This window comes from Carettochelys insculpta, chromosome 10 (genome assembly GCF_033958435.1).
Source record: "Carettochelys insculpta isolate YL-2023 chromosome 10, ASM3395843v1, whole genome shotgun sequence".
Classification (NCBI taxonomy): domain Eukaryota; kingdom Metazoa; phylum Chordata; order Testudines; family Carettochelyidae; genus Carettochelys; species Carettochelys insculpta.
The window spans coordinates 28,881,452-28,899,651 of record NC_134146.1 but is presented as its reverse complement, the minus strand read 5'-3'; the positions used below and the strand labels follow the sequence as shown (position 1 = coordinate 28,899,651).

At 40.3% G+C, this 18,200-nt stretch overlaps 1 protein-coding gene across 1 annotated transcript; it reads left to right on the top strand.

Moving 5' to 3' along the window:
- Nucleotides 1-4,711: 4,711 nt before the first annotated feature.
- On the top strand, nucleotides 4,712-17,258 carry STRIT1 (small transmembrane regulator of ion transport 1). The gene is made up of 3 exons (XM_075004276.1): nucleotides 4,712-4,763; nucleotides 13,043-13,142; nucleotides 13,244-17,258. The coding sequence occupies exons 1-2, from the start codon at nucleotides 4,751-4,753 to the stop codon at nucleotides 13,135-13,137; spliced, it is 108 nt and encodes a 35-aa protein (XP_074860377.1). The 5' UTR covers nucleotides 4,712-4,750; the 3' UTR covers nucleotides 13,138-13,142; nucleotides 13,244-17,258.
- The last annotated feature ends 942 nt before the right edge of the window (nucleotides 17,259-18,200 follow it).

The window sequence follows — 18,200 nt, the reverse complement described above, 5'->3', positions numbered from 1 at the left end:
CATCAGTTTACTCCACTGAATTCTTTTCTTCTTTGTTTATGTTCTCCATTCCTATCTCAGTAAATGAACTATACGATGGCTATGGTTAGTAGTCAGTGGAACCATTTACTCTGTTCTTCGAAGCTTTATAAGCCAACTGACTAAAGTAGCCAATCCTTCAAGTTCCCATTGTTGGACTCCATACAGTTTTTTATTCTGTATGTGCACAAAGAAATAGCCCAGTAAAATCAATAAGGACTAAAGTGTTAAGAAAGGAAAAGGAAAATGCCGCTAGAGGCTTTAAATGTGGTTTTAAGTGGAGCAGGTATACTCTAGGGAAGATGCATAGACTGCTGCCTAGATTTAGAGGAAAGTTTATGAATGAGATTGTAGATAAAGATTTAGTCAATGTCTAAAAATCATTTTGGATTTTAATTGTTTCACTTAGTGATATTACTAGGATGTACTATAGATTGGAAAAAGGCTTGGGAGTTGTTAAACTAAATTCCAACATCTTTAGGAAGTATTATAAACAAGGATCAGTTAGGATACATTGTGTTTGACCTACTGTGCTAGAAGAATAGCTCCTCAGACGTCTATAGAAAAACAGGTGGTTTTAAAGCTTACAAAAGTTGAAACTTCTGAGTGAAATAGACTGGTTGTTTATCGTGTTATTTTATAAGGTGGTTATTAGCGATCTCAGAATGTAATGCTGAAGGGTCTGGAAGACAGATTAATATCTCCCAGTTGAGAGGTTCTTTTCCTCTCGGAACAGAGAATGAGTCTTGCTGCCCAGGTTTTTTAGTTAATAATCCCTCAATGCTAACTTCAGTTCTGCTAGACCACCTGGATGAGGAACGGCTGTTAAAAAACTGAAGATTCTGAACAACAGGGAGTAGTATAATGAAATAAATCAAATTTAGGAGCATCAAATGTATAATAATCAGAATAATTAGATTTATGAGAACAAAAATGCAGTCGAGTGACTCCACTGTCTGTAAAAGCCAATGGGGAACTTTCCATACATTTCAGTGGTCATAGGATCAGATCCTTCATGTTCTTTGAGGAGATCAGAGGAGCCTCCATCAAAAAGCAGATGGTGTATTTCTGCAAGTCCTGGGAATACTGCACAGTCCAGCAAGAAGTCAGCCTCATGGTTCAACTGAGCAGGAGCTCCCACGTTCTACAGGCCTGATCCTGTGCTCATATAAATCAGAATGAACTTCACTGATGTCACTAGTAACACTGTGGCACAACTGATGTAAGTGATAGGAGAATCAGGCCTTCTTTTTCTATAGTACCTGCAACAATGGAAACTCCATGTCAGAAGGCACTCATCCCAAAGTCTGAGTGTGTCCCATGGCATGCTTTTAAAAACACAAGAATGAAGGAGATACTAAGCAACCAAAGCAGCTGCACTTCAGTGATGAGCTCAGTATTTCAGTAGGGGTTGTTTTAAATGTTTTAAAGATCATTCAGGTGTCTGTTAAGGGGAAGAGATTCAGTAGCACCAGAAGATGTGCAGCTCAATCTGAGAGCCTAGCCTGTGGGCTGAATGAGGCTTGAAATGCCAAAACTATAAATTTCATGAAGCATCACAGCAACACTTTAATATTTTTCCCATTCTTTCTGTTATTTTTCTTTTGGGTAAAATGTTGATATTTTCTGAGGAGAGAAATAATTTCCAAAAATATCCAACATCCAAAAATATCCATCATCTTCTAGAATTTGTTTTTCAACCTCACAGCATTAAACTTGGACACATTTTTCTACATTTTGTGGCATCACTGGTCCACATAATTTAAAATAAATAAAAGTTTAGGAAAAAGCAAAATAGGAAGGTGAAGAAGCTGTTTAAGGTAAATACAGCAAAAAAGAATATACCTGCTAAAGCAGGACAGAATGGGCCTGACACACTCATGTTAGGTTCTCCTTACACTGCTCTGGCCCTTTTAAAAATAGTAGTCTTGTTTTATGTGCATGTAATTCATCCTTAGGTTAAACTAAAGCAGTGATGAATTTGTCCAATGCAGAGTGGCAGAAAGAGAAATCAGAAGACTAGTCAGACATTTGATACAGGAGACTTTTGAGAACTTCAGTGGGTGACGTTGTTTGCCTGTGGTTATTGACATAGAAACTGTGCTGAAGAAAGCAGACCTGGAAACAGGGCGTGCTGACTGCAAGATGTGAAATAGATACGTAATGGCTGTGTCTACACCGGCACAAAACTTTGAAATAGCCATGCAATTTGCCAAATTGAAGATTACTAATGAGGTGCTGAAATGCATATTCAGCACCTCGTTAGCGTGCTGCCAGCCACGGCACTTCGAAATTGCAGCTTTTTGCTCCCATGCAACTTGCCCAGATGGCGGTCCTTTTCGAAAGGACCCCGCCAACTTTGAAATCCCCTTATTCCTATGAGATCGGAATAAGGGGATTTCAAAGTTGGCGGGGTCCTTTCTGAAAGGACCCCCATCTGCATGAGCTGCATGAGAGCTAAAAGTGGCAATTTCGAAGAGCCATGGCCAGCGGCATGCTAATGAGGCGCTGAATATGCATTTCAGCACCTCATTAGTATTCTTCAAAATGGCCACTGGCATGGCTATTTCGAAGATTTCTCTAATTGTAGACGTAGCCAATAAGTTAAATTCATTCCCTACATTGGCTTCAATAAAGTTACTCCTGAGATGAGTGAACCGCAGTCGCTGTGTACCCTAGTATAAGAGGGGTGGCCGTGTTAGTCTGTATCTGTGAGAACAATGAGAAGTTCTGTGGCACCTTATACGCTAATGATTTTCTGGAGCATGTGTGTGTGTCCTAGTCTGCTTTCTAGGATACCGACTATACAAATAGAAATCATTCCGTATCAGTTATCACCTTGTCATTCACATCTTATCCCAGATAAGAATTATTTTGCACACTGATATCAAATATACACTGTAAAGGGCCCTGAGTTTTCACTCTCACTGGAAAAAAGAGCTCTTGTCCCATATGCAAAGGTGAGCACACTTCTGACAGTCATTTATATGGGTTACTATTTTCTATGTAACTGTAGGCTTCACGGTCTTCATAGGCTGCGGTTCTGTCTAGAATCTCCACAGCCAGTATGCCTCCTACACAGAGCTTGTGAGAGGTCTTAGGGAAGTAGCTGTATAGTTGTCTCCTGCATTGTCTGTGCCAGGGAAAACATGACCCCACAGGTACCTGGGCTTCTAGATTCCATTTAAGCCACTCTGCCCCTTTTAAAAGAGCAAGTGCAACTGCTGTGGGTAGGTTGTAGAATTAGTTAGCTCACAATGGCTCCGTGAGTCACTGCTTGTGGATACCATCATTCACTCCAATATTTAAACTTTCGTTAAAAAGAAAAACCCTTCAAAATTATTGGACTCTGCAATCAGCCTGACACCGCTGCTTTAATAAAGGTGGGAACTTCCTGCCTATTTCAATAAGGAGTTTATGCTGAAGCACAATGATAATATTTTAAAGGTCAACCATGTTAATTATTTAACTATTGATTAAAACAAATAGGAAAAGGGATAATTATGTTGTGAAGATCCACAGGATATGCTGTGAACGCCATTACATTTTGATGTCACCTGTTTGGTACAGTAGAGTTAATTCTTCTAAATAACTTACAGTGCAAACTCCTGGATCTTTAACCCTAAAACATCCACTACAGTTTGTTATAGGCAATGGCTTTTGAACAGCAGTTTGTCATTTTGCTCCATGTCCAAACAAAAGGGGAGAGTCTTCACTGTATTGCCATTTCAACACAGCTGAGAAATGGGATTGTATGGCAAATTAATTTTTCTGGGGAACATAATCTTACTGGTAATTAAATAATGTCATCTTAATTCTGAAACAAAATTCAGAAAAACATCCTGTTTTAGTGTTCATGTACAACTGGGCCTGCACATATAATACTGGATTCCATCTAGCTTATGATCTCAAAACAGATCCATAATGAATCAGTGAAAAAGTGATAACAAGGAACAGTTCCTAATCATCTGCATGGGGCTTTCCCTCTTCATACAATACCTACAGTTTATCTTTCTGACATAGAGCTTGCAACAATTCCTGTGTTTCCCTCACATTAGAGTTTGCTGCTTGTAACCATTTTTTATTAAATTACCTATTTATGTTACATTTATGGCCAGATCCTTCTTGCCTCATTCATGGGAGTGTCTCCACTGAATGTACTCACTCATATGAGTACGAGAAACTAGATTCTAAATGGTAAACTCTCGTAAGGTTATGGACTATGTCTACTTTTCTGTCGTGTCCTGTGCAGTGCCAAGCTTGCTGTTGGTGCTTGGAAAATGATAGTACTACAAATATATGGCCAACTATAACTTTGCTCTTGATTTCCTACTCCTTCTTAATTCCACACCCTGGTAAGAGGACAAACAAATTGGATCCCAATCTTGCTTTAAATAAATTGATGTTAATGAATATTACACAGAGAAATGCTGAAACTAAGCTAAGACACCATAAATCAAACTTCAGACCTCATGTCATTACCCATGCAAAAATTAACCTCTTTTTACCTTGCTTTACACAGTCCTGTAAATGAACAAGAACTCTACATTTTGAACTTGAAGTCCCTGAACTCTTGTAAACAATTGAATGCATATAGCAGAAAATTGGCATCAGTGAGCAAAGCAGCTGCAGTACGTTCCAAATATTGCTCTATTTAAAGCATCCCAATGCTCACAGTAACGACTGCAGAGGCAAACCTTAGAACTTGTCAATAACTCCACTGCAAGGAGGAATGGCAGAACCAGGTAAGCTGCACAGATACATATGGTAGTATTAATGTATGTGTAAAACATGCCACTATAGCAGTATAGTGTAAAGCTAGCGTGCTAGTGATAAGCTACTAATTCCTAGATGATTTATTGCATATTTTACTTTTTCAGTAAAGGAACAGAGTCAATTTGAGAGGCAGTCTGCTTGAAAAAAGTAGAGCTAAAAGTATTGGGGGGGATGGGGGGCGGTCTCCTGAACCTCATTGGCAGTTTTTCTGCTTTTGCAATCGCATTTTCCTATTTTTTAAAAAATTCTCTCCCTATGAAAGGCTGATAACAATGCAGGCAAATTGTCTGACTTTATGGGTAAAACATAGAAAATGACTATATCCAAAATATTTTCAGATACACCAAAACACACACAACCAGAGACCACTTGTTTTCCCTTTGATTGCTTTCAGCAGTTATCATCTCAGTTGTTATTTTAACAATAGTAGTAGAGATTTGATCATGTGCTTTTTAAGTTTGTAGGGGTCTCTGATTTACCTAAGCTATTATAGTAACAGAGCGGTAGCCATGTTAGTCTGTATTCCAGCAAAACAAACCAACAGTCCTGTAGCACTTTGAAGACTAGCAAAATGATTTATTAGCTGTTGAGACCCTCAGATCTGGAAGTGGATCTGCCCCACAAAAGTGCATCACATAATAAATATCAGAGAGGTACCCATGTTAGTCTGTGGCTTCGAGAACAACAAAAAGTCTTGTGGCACCTTATAGACTAACAGATATTTTGGAGCATGAGCTTTTGTGGGCAAAGACCTGCTTCATCAGATGCATGAGGGGCAGGGAGGGGGGTTTCAGAGGGGTATTTAAAGAGTGGGGTCCCACTAAAGGGGGAGGGCCAGAGCTGGACAGTTGGTTCAACTGTCCAGCTCTGGCCCTCCCCCTTTAGTGGGACCCCACTCATGCATCTGACGAAGCAGGTCTTTGCCAACGAAAGCTTATGCTCCAAAATATCTGTTAGTCTATAAAGTGCCACAAGACTTTTTGTTGTTCACCTAATAAATAATTCTGTTAGTCTTTAAAGTGCTACATGACTGCTGATTTGTTTTGCTAAGCTATTATAAGTATTCTGATCTGTGGCTAACAATATAGTCAGCACATGTATATGTATTGTGTGTGTATGCAAGTAATATTTTTGTGTGGGTACAGGCTGAGAATATGGGAAAGAGTGAAAGATAATACCCTTTTGTTTTGATATAAGCTAGGTTTTGACTCCACCCTTCCCAAGTGGCATGGCAAAGTGAAATCAGAATGAGTGAATTTTGCATTGACTGCCCATAAGAAATGACAAAAAGAGAACTTTACACCTGCTGACTCTTGCTGTATTTACACCACTCTCAAGAATAGCGGACAGAAAGCAACTATAGACATAACCATGGTGGTGGTCGATACATATAGTTACACAATTTGTTTACTTGCGGAAATAATGTTCTGCTTGATTTATTATGTGTAGTATTAAGTATAAATCAGCATATAATGAAATCCACTAAAAACAATCTACCACCTACACAGATACCATGGGTATCTTCTAAATACAGAGAAAACTGTGCTAATCTCAGGTACAGTTGTGTGATAACTATTGGGGAATGCAGACTTTGCAACTTCAACCACTGTGGAGAATAATGAATAACATTCAGTACTTGCGTAACTTGTTTATCCATTGATACCAAAATATTTTACATTGTAGACTATTGTCTCATTGTTCCTGTTTTACAAATAAAAATAGGAAGATGCAAATGATTTGGTGTAGCTATTACAATAAAACAGTGGGAGAATCACTGTCTTCTGTGTAACTATTTCTTTAACCAATGCATTCCACTGCAAGCAGAATCAAATTTCTCCATTACCACCAGTGGATCTTGCAGTACATCAGTGCAGTAGATTGGGAATTTGTGAGGCAATTAAATGAGGGGGAAAAAAGGGATTTAAATTCTTTCAATATTAAAATTGTTAACAACCAGTCAGTACCAGAGCCCTGGCTTTATTTATTTTGTTAATAAATGAATTTTCAGTGTGTCAGAAATTTTGTATTGATAATATATAACTGAGTTGAAGAAGCAGTCAGAGGAGTTTGGCAGGTGGACAGTGAACATCTGAGGCATTTGACATCTGGGAAGATGGAGTATGCCATTTATAATAAAAAATACCCGTTCTTTAAAAAGCAGGATTTTTGACAGATTTATTTTATCATTCTAATGCATGCATACAACTGTGCACAAATGCCTGGTTAGAAGCTATTTCATCTTAGTATTAACACTTTGGGATATTGATTACTCAAACCAGCATTTCTTTAACCTGAGCTGACTGTACCAGGAGATGGATTGATTTAATGGGCAAGCTCATATATAGACAGATACGTGCAATGACCCCTTCCTCTGTGCACCTCATAGGTATACAGTGCTGCCGAGGGGACAGCAAGGCAGAATTATAGCCTGTTGCCATCTGTACCAGCCCTTCGAGCAGGCGGAAGCCCTTGCACCAAAGAGTAGTGCAGCGTACACCATCTCCTTTGCATGGAGTTTCATAGTCCCTCTCCAAGCTCCCAGTGGTGCAGCGTGACTCCACACCACTTTGGGTTGAGACATGGCAGCTGAGTGTGTGTGTGTGGTACAGAATACACACAAATCTATTAAGTGAAATCTGCTGGGATACTTAAGAGTTAAAGGGCGTGGGAGTTTCATGGCTTGAGCAATAGCTTGAGACTGTGCTCAGCACCCAAGGAATATAGTTTTTACCTACCCTTGTAAACCTGTTCTAGCCCTGAGCCGCACTGGACATCCTAAGCGCAATAGGAGCTCAGTGAGACCCTGGGCAAATTCCAGCTTGTATAAAGGGGAGTTTTACCTTAGTAAAGACTGAAAAGCTGAACCTTTACGCTGTTCTGACTGAGGAATGGGCAGATTGGCTGCTTAGTGTCCACTGCCAGTTACAGTGATGCACATAGTAAGTAAACCTGCATTCATGCAACCATCCTGTCCTGGGGAAATCCTTAACTGCATTAGGTTGGCTCGTGGGCGTGAGGGTTGCAAGATTAGGCTCTTTGCGCTTGACCTTGCAGGCTGCAGAAGTGCAGAGGCCCAGAGCACTCAGGTTGCTCCTTTCCTGTGCAGAGGAGTTTCCATGGAGTGGCAATGTGAACAAACCCCTCACTCTGAGATGTGCCCTTCAGTGGAGGAGGAAAGCTCGGGAGGAGAGCACAGCAGTCGTGTGGGCTCTGACTGGCAAATGCTGGGCATTGTAGCTGTTTTTAGGGCTTTATGTTAGTCCTGCTGTTAACAAGGTCCCTGATGCACAATCTCTTGAAGTCAGTGGGCCTTTCCATTGACTGCAAGGGACTTGGAGCAGATCCCAGGAGCAGCGGCTTCCTAGGATGTGCTTGTGAGCAGGGTTTGGGACTTCCAGTCCACTAACATAAATACTTGCAATGGTTCCTATGAAACACTGTGCAGCAAGCCAGCTGCTCGGTGCTTCATGATGGATGTTGGGCACAGTGTTCTTGCTGATCCGCCAGTTTGCAGCTCCTGGTGCTCATCTCTTACCTCATCCAATGGGATCTCAAGTAACAAAGCCCCATGCCCAGCAACCCTGTTGTTTATTTAACAGCTGCTCTGGGCTGCCACCCACAGGATACAGCCCTTCTTGTGTACACTGCAGCCAGGCTCTCGATAGAAGTACAGTAAACTCTTTCATATCTGCAGAGAGGTAGCCGTGTTAGTCTGTGTCTTCACAAAACAAAAAGCAGTCCTGTAGCACTTTAAAGAAGAACAAAATGATTTATTAGGTGATGAGCTTTCGTGGAACAGACCCACTTCTTCAGATCTGGGAATTCTGTTAAAAGTCAACTGGCACAATGAGAATTTGAGAGAGACAGAAAAAATGAAATAAAAATGGATGAATCAGTTACATAGGACAGAAAGGGGGTAGAAGAAAATTACAGAGTGCAAGTGTCTATTAAGTGAGTTGCCTGAGATCACTATGAATATCAAAGATGGGACACAGTCTTTGTTATGCACCAGGTAATTGCTACCTCTACAGAGGTGAAGTTGCAAAGTATTGAAGATAAATTCCAGTTCAGAGGTTTCCTTTTGTAATCTGGTGTTCAAGTCTCTTTTGAGGATGCAGGTTTTCAGGTCTTAAATGCTGTGGCCTGCTCCATTGAAATGCTCACTGACCGGCTTATGTGTAGTTAGATTCATAGTACCTGTTTTGTGTCCAATTTGTGTCCATTCTTTGGCAAAGTAATTGTCTAGTTTGTCCAATACAGGTAGCAGAGGGGCATTGCTTTTTACAGGATTTCCAGATCTGAAGAAGTGGGTCTGTCCCACAAAATCTCATAACCTAATAAATTATTTTGTAATCTTTAAAAGTGCTACAACACTGGTTTTTTTCATATCCGGCATTCTATCACCTGCAACTCTCAAATAACCAGCATTTTAACCATCAGTAAATTTTAGTTATGTTGTCCATAAGTACAGCATAGTGAAAGTAAATACAAATAAATACAGCAAATACAGTATAAATTTACAGTGTACAATGCTACTACTGGTAAATATAGTACTCTGCATATATTTTTTGTTTGTTAATATCTAATTTTTTTTGTTATGCATTGCTATGTATATCTCTCTATTATGCAGAATATTTGAATATTTAGCAGCCTTTTGGGCCTGGGACTTCCAGATATGAAAGAGTTTACTGTACAATTTTCTAACAAAGTAGCAAATACATGAGGGTCTCAAAAAGTGTTATTTCAAATTCCCTTGTAGTTCCAGATCACCAGAACCCTACCATGGAGTTTATCTTTGTGTTATGTGGTTGCTTATTTGTGCTGTATTTTAAAGAAACTCTAAGGCACTACTTGTGTGTAGATATGCTGTACATTATTCAAGGGTATGTCGTGCTCTTTGTGTTTAGCTTTTATAATGTAGCAGACAAAGCACTGAGCTATTGATTACCCTGCAAACACTGCTGGTGTGATCCAGTCCACCTCAAGGTAGTGCATAGTTTTATGCTATCAAAGCACTTCTAATATTTTTCACTGCAGGAGGAATTATTCTGATATGTGTTTTAAACGGGAACCGAAGCTGATTCTTCCTGGCCTCAAGAATTTCTGGGGGCAGTATGAACTTGCTATTTGCTGGATGCGGTTGAAAAATCTTCGCTGAAATCCTGATGTAGAAGAGAAACAGATGTTCATAAAGTTTGACTTCTAAATAAGTTTTTTCATATGCAGTCATCATTTTATATGACAAATTAATGTTTCTGAGGGGTGTCAATATTATTATCTACTAGTCAGTTCCAGTAGTTTCTTTCTCCATATCCAAACCTTCCCATGACTCTCTCCGAAATTTTGTTGTCTGTTCTGATCTCCTCCGATAATCGACACATCTCTTTTTGGTGTCTCCTCCAGCATCTTTGTCAAGGCTTTATAGAATATCTCAATCTCTTCCTCCATGCTGTCTGACATGGATGCATACATCTGAACAACTGAGATGCTGAACAGTTTTGCTTCGAATCTTGTTACCATCATTCTCTCACTTACCACTTTGTATCTTAACAATGCTCCCCTAGCTCTTTTGCTAAGAAGGAATCTGACTCCTAACTCATGCTTTGTTTCATTCCCTGACCAAATGGCTTCACAACCGCACATCTCTCCTGACGGCGTTCAGTACATCTCCGCTAGTCCAAGTGTATCTCCTCGGTATCTCTCCATCTCCTTTTGAAGCAGGTCGAACTTTCCAGTCACCTGCAGCATTTGGACGTTCCACCTTCATATTGATAGTATCTGCATTAGTTATAATTTTTATTCAGTATCCAATTTACCAACCCAACCCTGATCACTCGATTGGTATTGTGGACCTTGTTTATCCAGGCAATATCTGAGCCAGCATCTTTTATCAGTTAGTCGTAGTGGCATCATATTTCATTCATATTGTTGTTTTACAATCAGAACCTCTACACTCATCTGATCAACCCTCCTCCTCCATCTAGGCTTGTGACTGGCATGGAACCCCTAGAGGCTTCATGGTGGAGTTAGCAGACTGATATGGTTGTTGAAGGATATCAGTGCCCGTGTGGAGGCAGTGATGAGGACGTGTGGAGAGTTGCAAAGTTGGTTTAGAAAAAGTAGAGGTACGAGACAAGGAGATCCGATATCACCAAATATCTTCATCACACACCTTGAGAGCATGATGGGTAAGATCAAAGAAGAGGGAGAAGGGATATCGATGCACAGGATGAGAATTAACTTGAGGTTCACAGATGATATAGTTATCGGGGAAGGTGAAGAGAAGCTAGCAAGAATGATGCAGGTGTTAAATGAGGAAGGGAAGCGGAAAGGGCTGATTACAAACATTGATAAAATAAAGACTGGTATTTGGAGATAAGAAAATAGGAAGGAAGATCAGTGTAGATGGGATCAAACTAGAGAATGTAGAGAAGCTCACATATCTGAGGAGCAACAAGACATAATCTAGGTTGTAAGAAGGAAACAGTGACTAGAATAGCAAAAGCAAGAGTGAGTTTAAAGGTGATGAATAAGATCTTGAAAAGCAAAATGATTAGCTTAGGAACAAAGCTGAGCATCTTGAAAACGTATTCAGCAGCATGTTGTACATATTTGGTGACATGGGTGATAAGAAAAGATTTGAAGAGAAGGATATTGGCATTTGAGAGGAGTTGTTATAGAAAGATCCTGAGAATAAGATAGATGCAGAAGGTCACCGAAGAGGAATTACATTGGAAGATACAGCCAAAAAAGAAACTACTGCAGAAGGTTATATAATGGAAACCACAGCTATTCACGCATATCCGCAGAATGAACAAGTGAAAAGTAAAGACCCTTGTATTCTGCATAATGGACAGTTTGAATAGAAGAGGCAGACCCCACAGAGTATGGGTAGATGATATAGTAGGTTGGTAGAGAGCTAGTCTACAGAAACTAAGCCACTCCGCACTGGACAGGAAGAAATGGAAGGAAATAGTGAGGGAGGCATTGGACACCAATGGGCGCTGAGCCATGATGGTTGATGCTGATGAGTTCCAGTAGTAGTGGTCAACATGGAATTCAACATTATATTGCAGCGACTGGACCAAAGTAACTAAATAAGTGGCACATTCTGTGAGACAGACTGAAACAGGCAGTTTGAAACCATTTCAAACACCTTTACGCTGGCACTCCTCTGACTTTGGAACTGAGAGCAAAAAGGAAAACCCCATTAGCGGGCAACAACCAAGACTCTGACTAGATCGTTGGCATATGTTTATGTGTAAGATTTGGCTAAAGGATACCAACTTTACCCCAGGTAGCAAGCAGATGGTTGCCTTAGTCACAAACTCACCCCTAGCAACACTTTGGAGAATGAGACCTCAGACTGTGAGGTGTAGAGCTGTACCTAAGGAGATGCTGACAGTTCAGTACATGACCCATGGCAGCAAGTCACAGCATGCAGGTCAACTGGCTTGTACTTGTGGGGCTTGGGTTGCCGGACTCAAAATTGCAGTGGAGATATGTGGACTTGGGATGGAGACTGACCTCTGAAAACATGGGAAGGGGGAGGGTCCCAGAGCTCAGGCTCCAGCCTAAGTATACACTACTCTTTTTATCCTGAAGTCAGGGCCCTGCTGACCCTGGGTCCTGAGAGATGCAGCCATCTGTCTTTTACTGTGGTTTACAAATACACGATGGGCAATCCAGGCCACAGCATGCACACGCATTGAGGATATGATCTTGGCATTTTGTCTGGGGCCTTTGGGCACTAGTGCATTATTTAAAAAATATCGTTGACTTCCATAGGAGCTTCAGAAGATGTATGTACAGGTGGAGTGTGTCTGTCACCAGTCTCTGTAAGGAGGGCTTCTGCCAGTGGAGTCATGTGCCAATGATCTCCTAAGTGATCATCGTAGACAGGAGACAGGACCATCTCTCTCTCTCTCTCTCTCCCCGCTTTCCTCATTTCCCATGTGTTTAGGGTGCCTAGCAGTGCTAGCCCCGTGAAGTCCTTGTGACTATGGGAGAGCATGGCTTCAATCATGACTTTGCGATGTATCCTTGCGTAGGCCAGACAAAATATGGTGGCCCTATCTTGTTGTTGTTGTTGTTGTTGCTGTTGTTATAATAGTCACGATAGTTGGTTGTCTCAGTTCACTGGCCTTTTTTAAGATCATCGCAGTTTATTTAACAGAGTTAGAGTTAGTAGAACATGCTTATCTGACATGCTGTGTTCTAAATAACAGTCTTTATTCTCTCTCTTCAGCTGAAGTCCAGTACTCACGTTTTGTTATACCTGCACTTCTCCTGGTTGGCTGGATTGTGGGTTGTGTGTTAATGGTTTACATAGTCTTCTCTTGATAAAGGTAAGCTATATGTACAGTACACATATTCAGTCGTTTATTACAATTTATTTATTACAATTTGCAGTGCTACTTTTTTGCTAAGGGAATTTTTTGTCCAGCAGGAAAGAAGATTTCACAATGACATTGGTTGGAAGAACCCAGAAGTTAAATGGAAAAGTCTAGTCCTTAAAATAGGCACTGTGCAAGTTGTGTTTTAAAACCATGGTGTGGGCCTTATATGTACTTTCTGTCTACAACATAGATATGAGGTTGGTTCAGATACTTCTGAACTGAAAGGTATTTGGAATCCAGTAGTAGGTCAGGTATTTGCCTTCTCTCCAAACCACCACCTGCTAGCCACCCTGAAATTCAGCCTCTTGGAAGTAGAATTTCTAGAATACTTATTTTTGTTGGTGACAAACAGTGTCAAAATGGAGTTGGTGACTTAGATACAAACATATACCTGGGAAGAGAAAACTATGTGGGATGCAAGACTCCTCTAAACAGACCTTGGATCATCTTTAATGTCTTGTGGTAAAAAAGAAATATTCAATTAAAAATAAATTGTAGAAATAACCCTCCTAACTCTCGGATAATGTTTACTCTCTAAATAAATTTTCCAAAGCAAATATCTCTTTTGTTGTTTAAAATGCAACCATGCAAACCTACCTATATATAAATCCATAGGATCCTTTGGAAGCTGAAAGGAAGCTAGGAAAATATGATTTGTTTCTGTGGCAAGAAGTTTATAGCATAAGCATGATATAGGCTTTTGAAGGCCTGCAAGCTTTAAATATTCTTTAATAAGCGTGTAGATGGGTGTCAACTTAACCCTCAACCTTTTGTGTTTAAATCCAATTTCAGGAACAGATTCTGGTCTTCTCACTCTGAATCCAACTTAGTTCCAATCAGAGTAATTGGGATTTGATGAAAGTGGCAGTTGGACTGGAACTTAACTCAAGTAATCCCATTAAATTGAAAAGGACGTCCTGCCTAAAAAGAGAAGAAATTGATCCATTGGTGTCAGATGAAAATGATTTTCTTATCCTCGGGTCCATTTGTGCACATTATCAAAAAGAAAAAAGCCTTTGTGTAGAATAGCAGGGGAGATGTGGATTAGCAGTGAAGCACATAGTACTATGGCCGGAGGGGCTTACACTGTAACTACACCAGTGACACTAATCACTGACCATTGAGAACTAAAAATTGACTTACTGTGCAAGACAGGAATACCTCGCTGCTGTTTTGATGAGTGCATTAAAACTATACTGCAGGCTAATGGTCCCAGTTCCCAGTTAGGGGCATCAGCCCACAAAGGCATGAATGCCTTCTGTGGTAGACCAATATAGTATTTTCCGCAAACCTTCTGAATGGTTGTGAAGCTGCTAAGATTAAGAAGAAACTTAAACCCTGCACTTGAAGCAACCATTTATTTGTTTGACAGCAGTAAAAAGAATCCGTCAATAGATTTGTTGACATATCTGGTACTCCGAGCTTAGGTGCAGTCACAGGTTGACAGGTGGCCTGGAAGCAATGTACACTCTTTTCCAGTCATGACGTAAGGAGCATGACCAAGGAATGCAAATGGAGCTTAGTGTTAGGCTGGCATGTGAGTAAAGCTATGAGTTAAATGATATTTAGAGGGGGAGGTGCAGGGGCACTGTAATAGCCCTATAATAGCAGCCCCTCTCCCAAGGAATTTTTTCTGGTCTCCTCCAGCAGTTTATGGTGAATTTCCTTCTCTTTACTCTGATGGAAAGGGAGTTATTCAGCCAGCTACTCCTTTCCTTTTCCTGTCCTCCCAGGGGATTTATTCTTGAACACATTCCCAGGAGCAGCTTCTCTTGTCATTTTGGAGAAACCCTGCAGCTCACAGGAGCATCAACTCGGAACCTGTACACCTCCAAGCGCCAACTGTGGAGAGCCACCTTCCAGTGTCTCACATTTGCAGGACAGACAGATGGTTCATGGGACAAGATTCTAATCCCACAGCCATCAGACTAGAGAGCTGAAACTGATGTCCCCTTAACTTGGGGTAAAGAAATACACTTGCAAGGAGAAGGCTGAAGGAGAAATAATAGAGGTGAAAAGGGTACTTGGTGATGAGGTAAGCACAGGAGAATTTGCAGGGTAATAAACAGCCATGTGTAAATGAACACAATGACACATCTGGGATTCTTTGGTGCCCAGCAGAGGAATTTTCATTTGCTTTAACTAGGATACAGCAAGAATGTTTGTTTTCTGTTACTATGGATGGGTGTTTATTTTGAACAAAGATCCCATGGAAATGAATGGGCTTACTCTAGTTTTATACTGCTGTAATTGAGGGCAGAATTTGGCCCAATGAGCTTTTACATAAGGGAGACACTTTAGGACTGGGCTCTTCATTTGCTGCATGCTGCTTATACAACAAAAGTGATATATATACATATATATACACATATATATGTATATATATGTATATATATACATGATATATATATACATATATATACACACACAGATGTTACTAAACATACAGCTGTGGAGTTTAAGGCCACAAGGGAGCACCAGATCATGTAGGCTAGACACATTTACAACATTAAGGTTTTTTTACACCCACAGTTCCCCTTGGATTTCTAATAGATGAATGACCCTATTGTTTCATAATCTAATCTAGGAATATCTGTATATGACAGTTATGGTTTTGCTTTCTTATAAATTGGACCTTGTTGTAGGCCTGGCAACAGAGTGCATTAAAACATATATTACAATCCTAAAAAGAGAGTGATTTGTAATCCTGCTGGCTGATTGAAAAGCCTCAGAAGACTACAGCCCCTCCCTCTCTAAATATAATTTGACAGTGATCTAATAAAAATGCATACTTTGTTGAAAGGTCTGCTCAACCACAAACACCATTGTCAGGGTAGATGATATAATGCAGGAAGACAGTACTGCTGAAATATTAGAGCATTCCAAATTTTAGGAATTGCTATGATTCTTCTTCTCATTTCATATGTGGGCTCATTTATATAAAATTGGAAGGGTGAAACAAAATCAGATGTATAATACCAGAACGTATTAATAGAACCTAAATGCCAAGAGGCTATCCTGATAAATATTCTAACAGCTGTCTCGACTCGGTGTCATTGTCCATATCAGATGTGTGGAAGCAGCTGTTTTGAGTGGATGTAATGTTAGATTAATTAACTATGAAATAGATAGGGTGTTAGTGTGTTTCTTTGAATTGTTTTCTGAAAGGAAATACAATACAGAAACAGAATTTGAAAATATATTTATCAGATTAGAAATGGTTTTCTGACCCTCTCCTTGAGTTTGGATTGCAGTGTTTTGTTTTGTTCCATTTTATGCTAAGTAAATAAAAACTCAATGGTTTTCATCTTCTGCTTATTGACAATTCAAGCCAATAAACAGCACACACATTAATTGTATTCAGGATTGCCTCAAGTAAATGTGGGTTCCCTTGAGAAATCATTCATTTTCATTCCTCACATTTGGTGAACAAACCTTTTTCTCCGGAATACCTTACCTGCCTCAGACTCCTATTCAGTGTCAGCCACAGACATTCAGTGCCTCAAAAGGAAGCAACGATGGGTGAGGAGTCTGAATTGGGGTTTGTGGAAGCTGTTCAGAGAATGGAGATTTTCTATAAAACAAGGGACGTTTGGGAACTTATGATGTGTTCTAGGCAAGGCCCCGTCAGAGTGGGAGATGATTTTATTGCACAGAGGGCTGTATTTGTCCCTGGTACTGCAATTGGATCTGTATAGAGGGCCACATGGAGACGCAGTCCCTGCTTTCATTGGGTCTCTATGCATATGCAGTGCCTAGCAGTCCACTGCCCTATTCAGGGCTTTTGGGCACTACCCTAATGTAAATATTGAATTATAATAATAAGCATCAGTATGGTAACCATTTCACTGGCCTTGGCGGGGCACTGTAATTAGCAGTTTCTCTTGTAGTTGCAGGACTGGCACTAATTGAATCAGCTCTGGCATTCTGTTCTTATTGTATCTCTCTGTATAAAGACATGCCTGCAAATCTGGCACTGGTAAATACCTTAAATGCCATAATAACTGCTTCCCTCTGATAATCTCAAAGCACTACACAGACATGTATGAACTAAGCTGCTCAACATCCCAGTAATGCTTTTAATGAAGTAGTGTAGCGTGATCAACAGAATGAACACTGACCGCCAGTCTATTCCCTTCTGGGCTTGGTAACCTTGGACAAGTCACTTTACTTTAATGTATCCTTGTCCTGCTTACCCATAAAGCATGGATAATTTGATCTCATTTCTAGAGCACTTTGAGACCTCTGGATGAAAAGCACTATATAAGAGCTAGACAATATTATGTTATGTATTTATTAGGAAGAAGGGGATCAGTTTCTAAGGCTATGTCTGTAATAGAGAGTTTTGTTGGCAAATAAAGTGTTAACAGTCTTCTGCTGATGGTGGGTTGCCTATCTGTGATGTGGAATAATGCTTTTTTCTGTTTAAAAAAAAAAAAGCCATGTAGACACTGCAGGGGATGAGGGGGCCCTCTGTAGAAGGACAGGGCTTCCAGTTCACTGGGGAGCCCAGTTTGCTGAGCTTCCAGTTGGTTGTTCTGTTGAGAGAGTGGCCAGGCAGTCTGGCTGCTCTCTGTCAAAAGGGGATTGCTCTTTCAATCTGCTTTTGTTCACCGACTTGATCTGTCAGCACAAGTTTTGATGGAAGATCTCTTCCAACAGTAACTTCTGTTGACAGATTGCTGTAGTGTAGAGGTAGCCTAAGAGAACTGTAGCTCCACAGAAAGGGAGACATATTCAGCCACGCAGATTCTGCTAAAAATCAGCTTTGTGCCTGGGAATATCTCCTTCCATGCCTGTGTTGAGCCAAGGACTGAACTAAGTTCTATTAACTGCCAGTTCTATGTTTTTTCGTTTTTTTCCCCCATGAGACTATTTTTCCTCCTCCAATTTGGCATAGCAAATATTTAAGTCCTTTAACCAGATGACTTCACAGCTGTATCTGTTTGACATTACACGAACTCTGTTACATAAAGCAACTTAGGTGGCACAGCTAACTTCGTAGAT